Source organism: Heterocephalus glaber, unplaced genomic scaffold (genome assembly GCF_053883595.1).
Source record: "Heterocephalus glaber isolate CG9 unplaced genomic scaffold, H.glaber_assembly_v1.0 deba00001067, whole genome shotgun sequence".
NCBI classification, from domain to species: Eukaryota; Metazoa; Chordata; class Mammalia; order Rodentia; family Bathyergidae; genus Heterocephalus; species Heterocephalus glaber.
Genome location: NW_028258187.1, coordinates 6,559,333 through 6,580,287, shown reverse-complemented (window position 1 = coordinate 6,580,287; position 20,955 = coordinate 6,559,333). Strand labels below are relative to the sequence as shown.

The 20,955-nt window shown below is 42.1% G+C and overlaps 1 protein-coding gene across 1 annotated transcript in view; it reads right to left on the bottom strand.

Annotated features, from left to right (window-relative positions):
* The window catches only part of Ush2a (usherin), a 692,185-nt gene that overhangs the window by 55,482 nt on the left and 615,748 nt on the right, over positions 1-20,955 (bottom strand). Inside the window, exon 61 of the mRNA XM_013066500.3 lies at positions 922-1,149. Coding sequence (XP_012921954.2) covers positions 922-1,149 — 228 coding nt within the window. The remainder of the gene's footprint in view (positions 1-921; positions 1,150-20,955) is intronic.

Genomic DNA, 20,955 nt, shown 5'->3' with positions numbered 1-20,955 from the left:
CTGCCCCAGGGTGCGGGGTGTCTGGTATCAATGCTGCTGGCTGGTAGAAAGTGCTTGTCTCTGTCATCTGCTCAGGTCTAGCACTGGGCAGAGGCAGCCAGAAACGCATGGGCCCCCCCAAGTTCAGTCCCAGGCCATCTGTGGGTTCCTTCCTGCCATCATTCCTCAGAGGGGTTTCGGGGGGCTGCAGGACAAGCTACAGCTTTTCTGTCCTATGTGGAACTAAGTGGGGGTCTCTGCGCCTTGAGGAGGGTGGTGGAGACAGCAGCTGCAGGCTGCAGAAGGTACAGTGCTGGGGTGCAGAGGTGCCTGCGGCACGGGGCCAGAGGAGATGGGAGATAGAGGTGGCGGCAGGCAGCCACAGGAGAGAGGCCTGTCGGAAAGGGAGGGCAGGTCCAGCTTTCCCGTGGCTGAGGGCTCAAAGCATCACAATGCGCCATTCATGGACTCATGCCTTCCCTGCACTCACAGACGAAGGGAGCCTAGCTATACGTGTGACATGTGTCCGACTGCTTCTGGGGCAGTCAGCAGGCACCTGTGAGTTGTTTAGGGAGCTCTGCTCCAGGTGCAGATTAGGCAAAGCTTAAGAACAGAACCAGGGAGGAACCTTCAGGTGGCACCGAGAACAGTCACTTGGAGCTTAGGGCTCTGTGACTTCCTGGCTGTGCTTTCCTGTGTGGGTCTGAGCAGTTACTCGGCTTTCCTGGGCCTCGGGGTGTGCAGTGCAGCTGTCCAGCGGGACAAAGTGTGGTAATCCAGGGGCACGGGGCATGTCACATACGTGATTGAGTTTGATCTGTGACTGAGTGCTCAGGGAGCCATTGAGGAGATTACAGAGGCTGTAAAGGCTGTTTACCCACAGGGACCCCAGAGCACCCCGGAGAACCCCGAGGTTGGCTTCCAGGGCAGGGAGGCCCTTACCTTGATTACCCCATTGATCCTCATGGGCTCTGCCCACCGCAGCAGCAGCGCCCGGGAGTTCTCTTTCTGGTCCACAGTGAAGTTGCTCAGCCGCATTGGGGAAGATTCCAAGGTTTGAACCAGAGTCCAGGGGCTTGAAACTTCTCCTGCGAGGTTTGCAGCCACCACGCCAATGTGGTACGTTGTGAATGGCTCCAAGCCGAACAGGTGGGCTTGGTGGCTTGTTCCCTGGAAGAAAGCGGACAGTTAGGGCTAAAAAGGGCTGGAAGTCCGTGCTCTGAAGTCCAAGGCCAAAGGCTCTCCAGTAGCCATAGAAAGCCCTAAACCATCACTAAGAAGACCGTGTTCTTGCCGACACCTTGAACATATCCCCTAATGGAGGATTCCAGATCCCCAGAAAGTCCAAGTCAGATACAAGGCTTGAATTTTCAGACCTTGCAGACAACGAATGTGCTATATGAACATTCAGACAAATCTGTGAGGCTGCAGACCAGGGCTGCATGTAGCTCACAACAAAATGAGTGGCACCCACTTGTGTCACAGAGATGGATAACTGCCCACTCACTTATCTCAAGTGTTTGGAGATTTAATCCAAATAATCCAAATTCTCTAATCCCCACTGCTATTTATTTATACATAAGACTCTTGCATTTCCTGTCTTCCTCCCTCATTTTCTTGCTGTGTATTTATATCTTACAAACTCCACAAAACAAACACATACAAGAAAATAGTAACAAGCCCACTGGAGTATAAATGTACAAACACCCCAAGAGAAGCCTACAATTAATAGCAATGTGAAAATGACCTCATTTGTTAAAAACACCTACCATAACTAAACTATAAAACATACCCAAAGTAATTTATTATTGAGGCATTGAGAATTTGGTCTTTGTTGATTAAAAAGGAAAGAAAAAAGGGACAGCAGATTTTTTTTTTCTTACCTGCTTGATGAAGAGCATTTAACATATCTTGCATAACTAAACTGGAGCTAAGAATCTTAATGTTTCCAAAGACCCTGGGGTGCACTTTCCACATCTGGACTGGATGGTGGTGTCTGGTTAGGGTAGGAGTTATGTCTTTGAGTGGTGTAGGTAAACACACACAAATTAGCGTTTTCTGATGTATACCATTCTCGTTGCCAAGTAGGAAGTTTGACTGGGGCAGTAAGATATTTACATTTAGTGATGTGTGTGATCTGGTTGGGTTTGGTAGATGTGTGCATGAGATAGTCTTCAATTGGCTTCCGTTGTGGCTGAGAGAGGAGGAATATGTAGTGGGAAGAGGATCTGTTATGGTTTATATCTAGATGTCCCCCCCAAGCCTCATGTACTCATAGGTGGGGGTTTTGGGAGTGACTGGATCATGGATGTATGATACTGGATTAGTCCACTGATTGGTTAGCACAGTTCTGGGTGTGGATGATGGAAGACCCCCACCCTGTGTGTGGGTGGCACCAACCAATAGGCTGCAGCCTGGATGGAATAAAACAAGAAAGAAGAAGGAAGGCTCGCTACTTCCTGTCCGCCCTGCCATGGACTGTTTCCCCTTTGTGATGCCCCTCTGCCATGCCGCCCTGCCTTGGAGCCAGCAGACTACTGGCTGAAACCTCTACAAACTGTGAGCTAAAGTTAACCTTTCCTCCTTCAACTTGTGGGTGTTGGGTATTTTGTCCCAGCAATGAGAAAGTAACTAAGACAGGATCTTATTTCTGAGAGTCGGTATCCAAGACATCAGACACAGTTATATGTAAGGAAATTCTCTTTAATTTGGGGCTGTAAAATTTCTGGATAAATCTAAAATAAGGTGACAAAATAAAACCGAATAAGTTTTCAAACAAACTGGTTAGACAAACTCAAAATAATGTAGCAATAATTTTTCACACTATATCATCGCTTTCTTAGTTATAAAGTTCTAACTGTGTTCATGTTTTTTATTATGTGTTAAGCACAGGCAGAGAAAACACAATTTCTCTTACCCATCAGGAACCTATAAAGTCCATTTTCCTATTTCAGTAAGTTCTATTATGATATTACAAGCTAACCTCTTGAAATCTTTTAATATTTAAACATTTGCTAAGCGACCAGGCTCTGAAACAAATTTTACAGAAATACTAATTTCTCTTTTTTAAAATATTAAAAGTAAGGTCATAAATATTTAAAAACTTATTTCTCCACAACACTGGATTGGTCTTTTAGATAAATATAACACAGAACTAGAATGACCACAATGAATATTAAATCTGAGGATGCTACAAGTGCTGATTACAAACATTCTTTTCCAATAAATGATTCCTTTTCTGTGGAAATAGGGCAAACATGGGCAAGATTAATAATGCAAAAAAGAATAATTCTTTGTTCAAGAATCTTCAGTAATAGACGCCAAAAAAAGCATACGCTCCAAAGCAAATTGTAATCACCTCTAACAGATTATATATAAGAAAGGGAGGCTGTTGGGGAACACTTAGAGATCACTTTTGTCATAAGAAACATGAAAAGCATGTGGGCTATAAAGCAAAAACATATGTATATTGTCAATAGCAGCACCTGCTCAATTACAGTTTATTTCAGAGCTGAGAATTCCATTTGGCCCCTAGATGGCAATACAATCAAACACTTTTGGTAACACGAGTACTTAATGATTAACAACCCGCATTCAGTCATTCAGCACACTCCAGGAACCATTAAAAAACAAACCTGATTTCATGATAGATTCTTTTAATAAACATTTATGGCTCAGACCCTTGAAAGCAGAAGTATTCAAAATGCCCTGGCCTCAAAATCCCCACCATCTCAAGCCCAAATTCGTCCTGCCTGACATAGAAATTGTTATAGGTATGATCCTACAACGGGTAATTACAACAGTTATTTTGCTTAATCTGGTCTGTATTGATCTTTTAAAAACAGGGAAATAACCACATGTTGGGTTGAAGAGGAAAAATGTCTGTATAATGAAATTTAAAGTTCTCATGTTAATTTATTTCTGAAGAACTACCTTCTCCCACCAAAAAAAAAAATCGCACATCCCTTAAATAGATCTCAACAATAGGCACACTTTTTTTCAGTGATTTGCAAAGGCCAAATTAAAAAGTAAAGAAAATTTAAAATTAGCAAAACAATTTATTTATCTGCACCTTAGGAAGCAATGTATATTATTCTCTTCTGAATAGATCTCCAACACCAAAGTTCACTATTTTAGAATCCTGCTGCAAGACCTGGATGTAGTTCCCTGTATGAACTGGGTTGTGTCTCCTTCATTTATTTACTTATTATTTTCTTTAAACTCAAAATTTGTGCTCAAGCACTGTGGGCTGCATGTTGGGGACACAGTTTCTTCCTTGGGAGCTGGAGCAGTCTGTCTCACTGACTAGCAAGGGTCATCATTAAGGAAAGGTTCCTCCTCTTGCTCCTTTGCTTTGCCTGTCTTTTTTTCTCCTTTTCTTTTGTTCCATTCCTCCATTCTTCTCTCATTCCCTGTCCTCTTTGGAGAATATCTGCATTTGATGCTCTACATTTGATATATTTCTTCCCCTCCATTGTCAGCATTTTATTCTTTCCTCCCTTTTACTCCTCCCAGCTATTGATTCTTTTGAGCTACATTTTTTGTTCCCTCTGACTCTGGGCTACCTACTTGCATTAGCTTCTCTTTATCTTCATCCATTTTATGCCCATGTCCATAACCTTCCTCTATCCTAAATGCCTATTAGCTACTATTGTTAGGCAGCAGATGAAGAGAACGACTCAATAAAGGAAAAACAGGAAAAATTGTATTTGATAAAATCCTTTCTCTACAATCTTTTATTTACAATGAGATTTAGCCTGTTTTATTTTAAAAATTTATATGCCTGAGGGTCACAGTCGGGACGCAAATTAGTGCACCACTTGATGAAGCATAAAGACAAGACTCTGGAACATTGCTAGTTGAGGTTCTGCTGGCAATTTGAACTACATTTTGACCTCTCAACTCTGCTTCTGGGGACACATGGAACTACTTGGAGTCTTGAGCAGTCTGACAATTTTACACCATCTCCTCTGATTATTTTTGACGACTTGAAGTGCCCCGAAGGTGGCCATGGGGTCAATAGGTTTATGTAGGTTGAAAATGATCAAAAATTACCATTGATCTGTAGCTGTCAATAAAAGGCTGCATGGGGATACTCCCTGCACAAATGTTTAAACTGCAGAAAGCTACCTAACTTAGTCATCTTTGAGTCTATTGATCTGATGATCCAGCAGTTTCCAGAGCTTTCCCTGTGGTCTTCATGGTGCATTTTCAGTTAACCCACCTACTTTAGCCCTGAGGAATCTTTTCACCCTGCTGCCAGTAATGAACCAAACTGTGATGTATGGGCACCTCAGTGTTCATCTGCAGAGCATTACGCGTGCTTATTACCCTTTGGCAAGGGTTAGTCTTCCTGGTCACCGTCTACTTCATTTCCAGCCAATGGGATTTCTTCTGCCTTTGCTTGTCATTTACTGTTCTCTCTCTTCCTAAAATGAATGAGTTATGGCCTATAAATCCTGATCCGCTGGTGGGGTTCCTTGCCCTCCTTAGTTATCATAAATACCAAATCTCAGAGATTAAGTACGTCAGAGGTTTGCCTTCCCACAAAAGACAGCTTCAAAGCAATCTAGATTTAAATATATCAACCTCCCAGATACTTTGAGTTATATTCTACTTTCCCGTTATGACAAAATGAAGGAAGAATATAATCAAGAGCCAGAGTTTGTGGTTTAGATGACAAAAAATATTATGAGAAGTAGTTTAAGCTTTTATTTACTGTTACCTTAAACCTTTGAGATGTGGATGGAATGTATCCAGTTACCTGGGTGACTTTTATACATAGCAATGCTGACAAATCAACACCAAATATTTTTCTGTGTTTCCGAAAGCCAAATAATTTGAGTCAAGGGTTCTGTTGGGTATTTTTTCTTCTTTTCCATTTATAAAGTTAGTGTTTAAGTTCCTCAAAGGTTAACCAACAAATTTATATTGAGTATTTATCTTTTTCAAAACTCAAACCAGTCTTCATCTTTTTCCCACCCACTAAAAGATCAGAAATATTTTTACTATCTGCTAGCCAAATATCAAATTTGAATACTTATCCTTGATAAACTGAGCATGAGTCTTTCAAGCCTGCAAGAAGTTAACACTGTCAGAAAAATTTTACTGAATTCACACACTAATTTCATACTTTGCCATTCTTTTCTTTGCCAACACACAGTGGTATCTCAGTTCACAAACGCTTTTGTTTGCAAACAATTTGGTTTGCAAGCAGAAGTGTTTGGGAAAATTTTGTTTTTGTTTGCAAACTCTACATTGGTTGACAAACAGGACGGTGGCCATCTTTCCCACACAAACACAACATGGCCATCTTTTCCAAAATCATTAAACTAAGTTCATAAACTGAGGTAGCGTTGTATTTCTAAGCTAGGGGTACAAAGAAGACTTTTATCAGTGGCAGCCAACACACACACATGTGGGGTACATGCAGCGTTTCTGCCAAGTCAGAGATCAACTCACAAGAAAGGAAAACAAGATATCCCCTAGGCTCACAGCCTGCTGCTTTATGTGCCTAAAAAGTGTGTGATGTGCTAGGAGGTATCACTGAGCTCCACTGGGGTGGAGCTGCCAAAATGGTCAATGGAAACATTAAGCATTGAAAGTCAGCAGCTCCATTCACTCCTAAAACATTTTTGAGGGTCTTATGTATGAGACTTTCTAAAGTTGTAATGGGGACACAAGATGGAAAACACAGGCTGTTGGCTCTGAGGAGCTTCTCCTCGAGGAGAGGAGCTCAGCAGTGGACTGTACAGAGGGACACCCAGGTCAGCTCCGTGGACCACAGCTAAGTGGCGTTGGGCACAGTTTTCAGAGCCCATTGTGTGTAAAGCACTCTACACTGTGGCTTGAAGGAATAACGGAAGAGCTTCTGAATTTTGCCCTGTAGTGCTATAGATCAAAATCAGTGCCTGATAAAATAATGAAACCCCTAAGAATGAATTCATTCATTCACTTATCTAAGTGTTATTCACCCCCAAAATACAGATTGCCATTTGGACTAGGTAATAGAAGAACATTTTCTTGGAAATAGTATTTAAAAAAAAATCTTCATTGAACACTTGTTCTACCTCAAAATTTGCAGTTGTTGTTTGGAAATGGGGTTGTCTTTTTATCTAAAAGAAAATGAGGTGGAGATGGTTAACAACTGACCTGAGTTAAAGCAGTTAGACTGGTGTCTGTCCTGCCTCACTGTGGGAACTGCATTCGTCTGAACATCATTCTTCCTGCTGGCAGGGACCTGTTAGTGTGCATCCAGCCACACCCTTGCCTGCTCCTAGCAGCCATGAGGCACCTGGAAAAGTTTAGGGACATCACTGGCGTCTGGGAACCACAATGAGGTCACTTCACAGGTGACCTACAAGTGCAAAGCATCCTTAACTCTGGGTTCCAACTTGGATTCTAGAACTTAATTCCAGAGATTCAAGAAAGCATAAATGCAGATCTCTTCTCATGGCGTTGTTCTCTATAATTACACCTGATTCATCAGGGGCCCTTGGTTAGAAAAATTGTAAATTTCAAGCTTAACATGTTGAGTTTGGAGCATTCATGTGTCAGGGCTGTGTACAATTTAATGCCTTTGTCGAACAAATATTGACACTCAGAAAAGAATAATATGTAAAATTAAGGGGGGATTTTTTTCTGTATTATTCTATATTTTGTCATTAGAGTACATCATTTTATAACAGGGAGGTCAATATTAAAAGAATATTTAATTCACAGATACTTTCTTTATAGTCAAGTTGGCTGTATCACTTTAATCAGTAAAGCAAAAACTAAGCTTTTGCCAAATGAACAATGATGCCTCTGCTACCATAAAAACATTGGGGAGAAAAGGAGTGGTTTTGAAATGGCTCAGTTTTCAAAGGGGAAGAGCAAAAAATTAAATTTGTGATAATTAAATTTTAAAGTGGCAAATCAGTCACACTAAATATTAAAAAGCACTACTTTCTGATCTATCAAAATTAAAAATGTGCACACTGTGACCCAGCAATTCTACTTTGATAATCTATTTTATGGAAATACTAGAAAAATCTGTACTAAAATACATGTAAAAGAATCTTATTGCAGCCAGAGTGTTGTATGTATTCAGTTCAAGCCTAAATGTATATTTTTGGAGGGCTTGCTATGAACTGGGAATCCTGCTAAGTTCTAAGAGTGCAGCAGAAATCATAGGCGATGAGGGCATTAGTCTACTCTATTACAATGAGGGAGAATGGGCAATTTAGAAGACAGAGAGAGAGAGAGGAGAGAGAAATTAGAAATTGTAGTGAAGTATGGATCTCTCTCTCTCTCTCTCTCTCTCTCTCTCTCTCTCTCTCTCTCTCTCTCTCTCTCTGTCTCTCGCAGTACCAGTGATTGAACTCAGGACCTTGCACTTGTGAGGTGGGTGCAGTGCCACTGAGCTAAATTCCTGGCCCGGCCCATGCAGTGAAATTTGAGGAGTGAGTTGATGCAGTAGTTGGCATCCAGCCTAGGTGAGGGGAAGAATGAGGGAGATTCTTGTTTGGTCAGGAAGACCCCTGAGGAAGTCTCCTTGGACAAGGATGCAGGAGAAACCAGATGGGAAGACTGAGGGGAGAAATGTGTAGGTCACTGGCAACGCTTTATGCTCGCAGGTGGGAGCAGACTTGGTGTTCTGTCCAGAGGAAGGGGTTGGGGTGACAGAGGCCCCAGTGAGGAGGAGAACAGATGACACAGGTCAGAGATCGGCAGGAAGTGGATGGTGTGAGTCCTGAGGCCAAGGAACTGCATGACAGTGTGGATCCAAGTTCAAGGAAAACTCCTTAAGGCCCCCGGCAAGGACTTCAGTCCACTTCAGTCTTAAAAGAGTTCACTCTGGCGGCTGTGTGAAGAAACCTGGGGGTTGGATTTGTCTTCTTGGGCTGACCTAATGAAAACACCACAGACTGAGAAGCTTAAAAAAACAGGAAATTATTTTCTCACTGTTCTGGGGGCTAGAAGTTCAAGTTCAGGGCTGTTTTTGGTGAGTTCTCTCGCCTGTCTTGTAGATGGTGCCTGCTGGGCGTGTCCTCACCTGGCTCTTTTCTGGGCATGTGCAGAAGGGAAGAGGAGTCCAGGGTCTCCCCCTCCTCACAGGGACACCAGTCCTGTGGATCCTGGCACCGCCTTTGTGACCTCCCTTAACCCCAGTTACTTCTGTGGAGGCCCTGTCTCAAATGCAGTCACACTGAGGGTCAGCACATCAACACAGCAACTTTGAGGAGACAAAGTCCAGTCTACAGCAGAGGTCAGGAGAGGAATGGGAGACGTTAGCAGGCTTTCCGAACATGCAGGGAGTGGGTCACACTTATTCCTATGATGGGTTCCCTCTCCCCAGGCCCCTAGAGACTGGTTCCCCTGATTGAAATGTGTCAGATGCTCCCAGCAGAGCAGCTTCATTGCATCGTCTGTTTGTTTGCAATTCCTGACAATCCCATCTTTCACTTGTTTAGGCCAAAACCTGTGGATTTGTCCACTTTTCCTCTCAGCCACATCTAACCATTAGGAAATGGTCTTCGATTTACTTAACTTCAAAAGTCATCCAGAATCCCAGAGCCCTCACACCTCTGCTCTCCAGGCCTGGCCCCCGGGGCCTTCTCTTCTCAGCCACCACTGCAAGTCTCTCAGCCTGTCTCCCCACTTGTAACCCTGACCCTCACTGTCCACAGAACCGCCCGTGTCTTCTGAAAGTCGAGTCAGGTCATGCCACTCCTCTGCTCCAGACCTGCAGTGGCTCCCATGTCACCCACAGGAAGCCCCTGTTCTTCCGCTGGCCTCCCTCTTCCCTTTGGACAGTTCCACCCTTCCTCCCCTGCAGGGCACCAGGAAGTAAGTTCTTGCCTGAGGCCTTGGTGCCAGCTTTTTCCTCTGTCTGCACCCTTTACCCATGGTTCACCCTGTCAAAGAACCCTTCCTACCTAAAACTGCCCAGTCTCCTCCGCCTCTTCACATTTTCTACTCCCTTTGCCTGGCTTGGTATTTTTTTCCAAAGCGCTCATCACTTTTCAGCACAACACACAGTGTTGGTGTCATGCATCTGGGTCATTTCTGTGGGAACAGAGCTCCTCGGGGACAGATGCCTGCAGCTTCAGCCTCTGCTGTGCCTCCACTGTGGCTGGTCTAGGTGGGTACTCAACAAGTGGGGGTGCCACCCATGCCTGTGCACAGAGTCTACTGCAGGCCTGTCTCAGGCAGGGAGGATGGGGTGGGACCAACACGGGCATCTAGAGAGACAGCAGGTCAGGTAGAGAGAGCACCGAGGGCCAAACTCAACCACAGAGGGAGGACAAGGCAGAGCAGGGGACCTCAGAGGAGCCAGTTATGGAAACCTAGACTGGACCTGTGAGGTGGGAAGACAGCCAGCAGAGCATGAGCTCAGGGGCACAGGCAGCAGTGGGATTTGTAAAGCAGGTGTAGTCAGCAGTGCTAGGTGACACTAGAATGGTCAGTGCACAGGAAGACCTCTGTGGCCTTTTAGCAGAGTGACAGGGACAGGAGTCTACCTGGCCTGGGTGGAGAGAGCCAGTTGCTTGCAAGCGGAAATCCTGCATGGTGACGAAACTTTGAGACGTTCCTCTGCAGAGGGGACTGGGGACAGGGCGTGGTGGCTGGCAGGGTCTAGAGCATCACTTTATTTCTAAGTGGAAGGAACTAGTGCATATTTGTATATTGATGGGAAAGCTTCAACAATGTGTTGAGGGTGATGCTGCAGAGGAGGAAGGTATAATATGTCTTGAAAATCAAAGCTTCCTTCTTACATTGTGGGTGGAGACCAGGTTAGCCCAGACCTGTGTGGGTTCACGTGCTCAGGCCTGGGTGAATGAACTCGTGTGAGCTGCAGTGTCTGTAGCACAGCTGTGTGTCAGACCCAGAGCCAGTGCCCCTGGTGTGCGGAGCTCTCTGTCCAGATACATTGGCAATAGCAGAGCTTCATCAATGAAGTGGCACATAGACCACCAGGCGTGACTTGCTATGAGGAGCAGGGAAGTTCTATTTTAAGTTTTAATTAAATTATTATTTTTGAAAAGTTGTGCATTCTAAGTGAAGAGTATACAAGGAAAGGTTCTATGACTTCCTTCCCCCCCAGTCTTCCACTCTTCTCCCCACTGGGAACAAAAATTATTAATTTATCATTCTTCTGTATATCAGTCTGAGAACAGATTATTATTTGGCCAAGCATTCCTCCTACTGCGTCAGACCTGGTGTAAAGTGCTTTGCTTGCAGTATCTCATTGCATCTTCCCATGAAGCTACGAAGCTAGCAAGTTGGTATTGTAACACATAAGGAAACTGAGGCTCAGATAAGCTAAGTAACTTGCAAAAGTCACACTGCAGGCAATACACAGTGTATCATCTTATTTCTGTACCATACTGCCTTCAAAAATATCGACAACTATATCAGTGGTCCTAGTATTTTGGTCTGAGGACCCTGTTTCTTAAAAACAATTGAGGATTCCAAAAGGTTTTGTTTCTGTGGTTTGTATCAATATTTATCATACTAAAAATTAAAGTTGGGGGATTTTAAAGGACAAGAATATACAAACAGACATCCTCTGAGCCTGCAGATGATGATACTGTGACCTATCATGTAGCCTCTGGAGAACTCCCCTGTGCACTCATAAGAGGACAAGAAGGAGAAAAAATCACATTCTGTCTTTGTTGTGACCTGGTGGAATGCCTGCAAGAGTTTCTGGGTCTCTGAACAGCTCCTATAACAGAATAATGTAGCATAGATGGCTTATGAACCACAGACACTGATTTCCCACCATCCTGGAAAGGGGCACGGAGATCAAGGTGCTGGTAGAGTGGGTTCTGGAGAGGGCGCACTTCCTGGCTCGTAGGCGTCTTCTCACTACGTCCTCACACGGCAGAACCACTCTAGAGCCCTTCTCCTAAGGACACAAATCCCACTCATGGAGGCCCCAGCACCATGACTGAGTCACCTACGGCACCAAAGGATCCGCCTCCCAAAACCATCACCTTGGAGTTCCGCGTGAACTCGGAGGAGACACTGTCACTCAGTCTCAGGGCCTGGCCCATAGAAGTTGACTTACATTTGATCATCTCATTCGGATCAACACAATTCAGCATCCCTTCATGACAACATCTTTCAGCCACACAAAAATAGAGGAAATTGTCCTTATCTAATAAACAGTATTTACTTACATCATATAGACAAATCCCATCTAATCATAAAGCTTTAGAAGTCTTCCCATTAATACAACAAATGAGTATGACAGATGTCCTCTCTTTATTCTTGTACTGGTAATTGTACTTGGCTATGGCATTTGGGCAGAGGGAGGAGGGCTACTCTCAGGTGTGAGTTTTACAGTCACTTGTGTAATTCTCCAGCATGCTCTTCCCCTGCCACATCTGCACTGGCATACACGGAGAAGGGCAGCCTAATCCCTCTGCAACTTTCCACCTCGTTGTCAGGGTAAGCTCAGAGACTGGGAGTTTTATTGTTACACAGAGTCCTATCCTATCCTAACCTATCCTGACTAAATAAGGTGTACACAACTTGGAGCATGAGACATATGGTTGTTGATTACCCAAAGGTTTCAAAAAAATCTAGAAATATATAGAAGTCAACAATGTTAAGTTCAAACACAGAAATCACTTGTATTTTCCAGGGAGAAATATGACAGCCAGTTTCTAAAACTTACAACCTACAGTTACAAGAAAGGTGGGAATTGGTGTAGCAATGCCCTAGTCAAGAATATTTAGTTACAGTGAACAGAAAATCATTTTGACTGGTTTTTGAAAAGAAAAAAAAGAGAAGGAGCAGAAATGACAGAACTTTCTGGTAAAGCTTTTCCAGTGTTCGCCAGTGTCACTCACTGGCTCTCCTGGATCCTATTTCATTTCCAAAGTCAAGCAGAACACTCAAGTCCACTTTCTTTAGTTTGAAAGTCAGAGGGGCCCCAGAAGCTAGATCTGGCCAGGATGCATTTGTGGTTTGAACTTGTGGCCCCTCCTGATCAGCCTGAGTCCCACAGCCTGTGTCTTGGGGTTGGCTCTGCCACCCCGCCTCTGTCCCTGTTCATTTGGACCGGGCCCCACCTCTGACTTGGAGCACACATACATCACAGTGCACTCTTCCATGAGGCCCCTGCTTGGATTTCCCCTTTTCTCCAATGCCCCCCATGCCAGATCATCCTTGAGAACAGGAATATAATGGCACCTCCAACCGGAAGAGTCTCTTGACTCCCCACACAGTTACCCGCTTCTCTCCTCTGCTCTTCCCGTTGTTCCTGCCATGGTCTGGCACAATAGGGATCGGTTCACCTGTCCTTTATTCCCACCAGCCCTTTGCTCTTAGAGGACAGGGGCCAGGGATACGGTATGTGGTTGGCACCACACACGTGCTGAAGAGATGTCTGCTGAATGAGTGTATTACCTTACTGGCAATACGGTAGCTGTTCTGAAAAGAAACTATCATGCCATATACCTAATTTTTAAAAATCTAGGACTCTATCATTTAGAACACTTATTTTAGAAAAAAAAAACTTTTACATGTCCTTAAGAAAAAAAATCTTCAATTGAATGAGACTACAAGGTTGTTTTATCACTTAGAATTTTTATTTTGTATCTTTTGAAAGACTCCTTTAGAGATATTTAGGCATAGCTTGTTTTTTAAAATTGGGCATGACATGGCTCTTTCTGTGCTATTTTGTGTACACAGTAACTTTTCATTTTAATGGCAGCTCCTAGCAGAGTCCTTTTGGAGCTATTCGAAGTGGCCGTTGAAGCCAGCCTATGCATTCCCCAGTGCACAGAGCCCAGCTCGGGTGACAGGCGTGGATCAGCACTGAACAAGGTTGTGCAGCTCCAGAAGCCTCAAGTGAGCAAGCACAAGCCACCAGAGCCATGGTGACACTGCTAGAGGCTCATGACTTCAGAGAGCGAGCACTGAGTAAAAATGTTCACCCGCCATGGCACAAACCCCAAACCAGGCTGAGGATGGCGCGAGGATGGAAAATAAAGGGACACATCTGACAGCTGCATCTAGTGCTGTTCTCAAGCTCTTCTCAGCAGTTCTTTATCCTTCAAATTCCTCTCCTAGAGAGGATCTCAAAGGGTTACGACAGTGAGTGCTTTTCAAGTACTCCATGTATATTAAATTGTGTAAGCTTTAAGACAACCTCACAAGGAAGAGACTATCACTACCCTCATTTTTCAGATAAGGAAATGGATGAAAGGATAGTTGAAGCACATCGTCCATGGTTATACAATTACAAGGGGCAGAACCAGGACTGCACTGGAGGCGCTCAGACTGCAGTCTGTTCTGATGACCTTGAAGGTGTCTGGGATGTCTGTCCTATGCTCTCCTATGCTCCCCACAGATACTGCCAGACTCTGGAAGGTGAAGACATAAGATGCTCTTTCTTGGGACAGATTTTCCTTTAAGGGCACCAGAAAAGGCTTCCTTCTGCCTTTTGACCCCAGCCTGCCAACTGCTTTGCTTTCAGGGAGTCAGGCTGTCCATGATAACCTGAGGACATACTCAGCTCATCTTTGACAAAGGAGCCAACCACCCTCATTGGAGGAAAGATAGCCCATTTAATAAATGATATTGGAAAAACTGGATTTCAACCTGCAAAAGACTAAAACTACACCCATACCTATCACCATGCACTAAACTAAGATCGAAGTGGATTAAAGATCTAAATACTAAAACAGAAACACTAAACTTGCTGGAAGATAAGTTAGGTAGAACTCTTGAAGACACTGGTATAGGAAAAGACTTTATGAACAAAACCTCAGTAGCACGGGAACTAGCACAAAGAATCAACAACTGAGATCTCATCTTATTAAAAAGCTTCTGCACTGCAAGAGAAACCACCAACAGAGCTAAGAGACAACCTACAATGTGGGCAGAAAATTTTAGCATCTGTATCTCAGAGAAAGGACTACTATCTAGAATATAAAAAGAAATGAAAAAAATTAGACCCCCCAAATTCAAAGACCCAATTCAAAAATGGGTATATGAAATGAACAGACATTTCTCAGACAAAGAAGGAAAAGCAGGAAATAAATATATGAAAAAATGTTCAACATCACTGGTCATTCGAGAGATGCAGATGAAAACAACACTGAGATTCCACCTCACCCCAGAAAGAATGGCTGCTATCAAGAAATCAACCAATAACAAATGCTGGCAGGGGTGTGGGGAGAAAGGAACCCTTCTCCATTGTTGGTGGGAGTGCAGACTGGTGCAACCACTGTGGAAATCTGTATGGAGATACCTCAAAGAACCAGGACTAGGGGTTCCATTTGACCCAGCTATTCCTCTGCTGGGTAGCTTTCGAAAAGAATTAAAAGAATCATACCACAGCGATATATGTGCACCCATGTTTATAGTGGCACAGTTTGTAATAGTGAAAGCTTGGAAACAGCCCAAGCTGTCGATCAACTGGGAACTGGATAAAGAAGATGTGTTTTTTTTTAATAAAATGGAGTACTACTCAGCCATGAAGAATGAGAAACTAGAGACATTTATAGCTAAATGGATGCACATTGAGGCCATACTCTTAAGTGAAATAAATAGGACACACATGTGTAAATATCGAATAGTTTCTCTAGTGTGAGAAACTGAAAGTGTAAATAAGGATTAAAATGATTAAAATGAATAATTGATAATTTGAAATAGGAAGAAAAGGTCCAAAGGGGTAGGAGTGGTTGGAGGGGAAGGGGAAAGGAAAAGAGGGAAAGGAAAAACTATGAGAAAAGGAAAAAAAAATGGAAACGAAATCTATGTAAATAGGGAAGGGTGGAGGGGGTGAAGGGTGCACAGGTAATGGGGAAAAAATAAGAACTAAGATAGGTCATGTACAGGTACAAGCACCCAATGATAAATGTAAATGTATTGTATACCTAAAATGTACCAATAAAAGAATTTAAGGAAAAAAAAAGAAAAAAAAGAGTAATAGAGGAACTGCTTTACAGATCTTTTGCAGATGGGAAGTGGATCAAGAGATGGGTGATGGGGGAGGAAAGGAAGGGGAAGCAAAAAGAAATAAGATGCGTTTTGTGCATGTACCACCTTCCACAATGAATGTAATCATTATGTACTGCAGTTGTGTGCAATAAGTATAAAAATATGAACAAAATGGGAAAACCCCTTGCAATCCCAAATATAATAGTTTGGCCATAGATCAAGAAAGCCAGACATTATAGAACAAAAGTATGATAGTTGTACCTGACAGAAAAGCTATTGCAAAGACAGACCATTGGCAGTCTTCTACAGTTCATGTGTACCAGGCTCCAAGGGGGTTCTGGGTTACCAACATCCAGAACCCAGCTGGTTGGGCAGACTCAGTGGCAGACATAAGGACTTGTGGCATGCTACTGAGTTGTTGCTTAGAAAATATTTTATTATAATAGGATTTAAATTCCCCATTTCCTTGGATTTTTCAGTTAATATTGGAATTAAATTAAAGCATTGAGTCAACCAGCTTAGTGCAAAGCAAATTATGTCAGGTTCAGCATTGAGAGCTTCGTTATGGAATATCTATTGACTCAAGCTTATTAACTTGTAAATCGTCCAGTTTGAGATTATGATCTATTGATTATCTACCTTTATTTGTGTTTTAAATGAATAAACAAAAAGAAATCATGGTTTAGTCATTATATTTTAAGAGAAAATGTACTTAAGCTAAGCATACTTAATTAAAAATAAAAACAACTTTTATTTGTTCTTAGAGCTAGAAGTTGTGGCTCTCATTTTCCTCTAGGCAGACTGAGGATTGTTTTTAATTTTGCACACTCATTTTTATTCTACATGTAGCCAAAATCAGAAAAAAAATTCATCAAGAACAGAAAGTGTGCTATGAAATTGGCATGTTGTCTGCATTATTAATTGTTCTAGAGTTCATTATTTTGTTTTTATTAGCAAAGAGGCAAAAATGAACTCCTACCTCACGTGTAAGAGGAAGATTTCCCAGAAGTCCTACAACTAATGTCTCCAGGAAGAGGCAGCCTCTGAGAATCCAGATGTTTAATCAAAGCAGGAATCAACTTGAAAGGCCTGAGTTCAAGTCCTGGCCCTGTCACTCACTCTAGGGGGACCTTTGGCCATTACCTACTTTACTGAGTCTTTCTTTCTCATAGTTAATATCCTTCTTGGGAGCTTTGTGAGGACTGGAAGACCTTTGTGAAAATGCCTGGCATACAGATGGTGCTCAGGAAGCATGCTCTGAATCTGGTTCTTGCCAACAGGACAGCTAAGGAAACATGGGGGTGGGGGACAGAATGATTGATTCCAAAGAGCAACTGTGTAAATTTGTTTTTATGTTTGACTCAAGCTCTTAGCAAAGAAAAGTGCTGAGATCAGTTAATGGCCTGAGGGTTCAAGCCACAGTCAATTGTTTTATTTATTTTTAATATTTTACTCTTTATCTAGCATGTGCTAGGCACAAAAAAGGAATGGAAAAATAGAAAGCATGAAAATCCTAGATTTTACTAACTGTGACACACAGGGAATGTGAGATGCACCTTCATAAAACCATTATACAAACAGAAACCACCACAGGCTAGGAAGTCATAAAATTCTGCACAGAATGGATGGATGTCAAGCATCAACAGATAAGAAATGTGCTAGATATATCTGATAGAACATATCTGTACATTATTCAATGCAAGATTTAAACAAAACAAATTTAAAATCCAAAGACTCTCAGAATCAGAAGAGAATTTACTGTTAGGATTTGACCTTCATAGCTGGTTAGAAAACAAGAGGTAGACCATAAGGAGAAGAACTCAGCCTTTCAAACACAGGAAGAACTAAAAGCCAATTTGCAAGTTTTATTTACCAGAACTAAGACTCTAGAATCTGCTGATTTAGATATTTAGGAGAGAAATATGTCACTAATGGTCACATTGGGTACCACCACTCCCAGTGCAGAGGAAGGGGCTTCCAGGCCACCATTCCACCTCTCCCAGCACAGAGGAAGGGGCTTCTGGGCCACCGCTCCACTGCTCCCAGCATAGAGGAAGGGGCTTCTGGGCCACTGTTTCACTGCTTTCAGATGAGAGGTGAGCCACGTGGGTAGCAACAGCACACTGCCCCCTCCATCAAAATGAGAAGACATGTAAACAAGTCTGAAAAACAGACTTCCAGATTACCTACAGCAGCCACAAAGGGGAACAAGATGGAACACTCTGATACTCAACCACCTGGACTCCTTGAACTGGCAACAAAAGAGGATCTGGAAAAAATGAAATCAGAAAAAATTTCTCAGTTAAAAAACAGAGATTGCGCTCATAGTGCAAGACATGATTAATAAATCTAGAGAGGAGCTGAGGGACATGATGGAATCCCAACGTAGGAAACAAATGGAATCCATAAAATGATTCAAACAGATTTCCAGGAGATTAAAAACTCCATTGAAAGTCTACATAGTGCAATGAGGCAATGTGAGGACAAAATTTCAGATATAGAAGATAAGATTGCAATTAGTGAACAGGAAAAGAAAAACTGCTTCAAAATTGTAAGGGACCATGAGAAATCAATCCAGCAGCTGCTAGAGGATGCAAAGAAGAATAACATAAGACTCATTGGAGTCAATGAAGAAAAAGGAGAGAGTGCAGATGACATTAAAAAAACTGTTCACAGAAGTAATGGCAGAAAACTTCCCAAGCAGGGGAAAAGAACTTGACATACAGATAAATGAGGCATATAGGACTCCAAATAGCCTTGATCAAAATAATCCACACATAGGCATATAATTATTAAGATTCCAGAAACCCAACAGAAGAACAAAGTTCTACAAGCAGTGAGAGAAGAAGAAACAAATCACATACAAAGGAAAGCCCATCAGAATCACAGCAGACTTCTCAATGCAAACCCTCAAGACAAGGAGAGCTTGGAGTTATGTGTTTCAAGCCCTAAAGGAAAACAGCCTCCAACCCAGATTGATGTACCCTGCAAAACTATCTTTCAAAATTGATGGTGAAATAAGATACTTTCATGACAAAGAGCACCTTAGGAACTTCATGAATACCAAACCAGCACTCCAAAAATTTTAGAAAATATCCTAGGAAAAGACAATGAGGATCACAACCCCAAGAAGCACAGCCAAATGAATCCATCAGGCATGACAAGAAATTAAATGTAAAGTGGGAGAATCCAACAAAAAGAAAAAGTTGTGAAAATGATGTCAATATGTATCAGTTATAACCATCAATGTTAATGGTCTCAATTCACCAATCAAAAGAAATAGACTGGCAGAATGGGTCAAGAAGGAAAATCTAATAATATGCTGCACACAAGAAACACATTTAATTCAAAAAGAAACTCATAGACTGAAAGTTAAAGGGTGGAAAACAATCCTCCATGCGACGGGAACCCCCCAAAAATGCAGGAGTAGCTATCCTCTTTGCAGATCAAGTGGATTTCAAACCAACACTGATTAAGAGAGACAAAGAAGGACACTACATCCTTGTAAAGGGAACAATCCAACAGGAAGAGATGACAATCATAAATATCTATGCACCAAGCACTAGTGCACTCAACTATATAAAACAAATACTAATAGACATGAAAAATCATATAAGCACTAATACAATAGTAGTGGGTGACGTCAATACCCCACTGTCACAAATAGATCAATGAGACAAAAAATAAGTAATGAAATACTAGAACTCAATTGAACTCCTGAACAAATGAATTTAACAGATCTTTACAAAGTGTTTCACCTCACAAAATCAGACTACACATTCTTTTCAGCTGCACACGGGTCATTCTCCAAAATAGACCACATACTCGCTCATAGAACATGTTAAAGTAAGTGCAAAGGAATTGAAGTTATCCCCTGTATATTATCAGACCATAGTGCGATGAAATTGGAGATCAATAGCAAAAGAAACTGCAAGAATTTCATAAACACATGAAAATTGAACATCACACTTCTGAATAACCAAAGGGTCACGGAGGAAATTAAAGAAGAAATCAGACAGTTCCTCCAATTAAATGACAATGACAATACAACATATCAGAATCTATGGGACACAATGAAAGCAGTCTTACAAGGGAAGTTCATAGCACTGAATACTTATATTAGGAAAACAGAGCGAGCCCAATTAAAGAAGCTGATGCTGAACCTCAAGCTTCTAGAAAAAGAAGAGCAGGACAAACACAAAGCTCATATAAGGGAGAAAATTATAAAGATCAGAGCAGAAACCAATGCAATGGAGACTAAGAGAATGATACAGAAAGTCAATGAAGCCAAGAGTTGGTTCTTTGAAAGAATAAACAAAATTGATAAACCCTTAGCAAACCTTATCAGAAAAAGGAAAGAAAAGGCCCAAATCCATACAATTAGGAATGACAAGGATGAAATTACAATGGACCCAACAGAAACCCAGAGGATCATCAATATCTACTTCAAGAACCTATATGCCAATAGCGCTGGGGATTTAGCTCAGTGGTTTCACTGCCTGCTGTGCAAGTGCAAGGACCCAAGTTCGAGCCCTGGTACCGGTACCAAAAAAAAAAAAGCAAGAACCTATACACCAATAAGATGAAAAACACAAAAGAAATGGATAGATTCCTAGATACATATGAATTACCAAAGTTGACTGAAGAAGACCTAAAAATTCTAAACGACCCAATATCAATCAATGAAATTGAAAACATAATTAAAAACTTACAAACTAAGAAAAGCCCAGGTCCTGATGGCTTCACTGCTGAATTCTACAAGACATTTAAAGAGGAACTACTGCCACTACTGTTTAAACTCTTCAGTGAGATTAAAAGGGAAGCAGTACTCCTGAATTCATTCCTGGAAGCAAGCATCACCTTGATCCCCAAAGCAGAGAAAGACCCAACCGAAAAAGAGAACCATAGGCCAATCTTACTAATGAACATAGATGCAAAAATTCTTAATAAGATACTGGCAAATAGAATGCAGAAGATCATCAAAAAGATCATACACCCTGACCAAGTGGGATTCATTCCAGGGATGCAGGGATG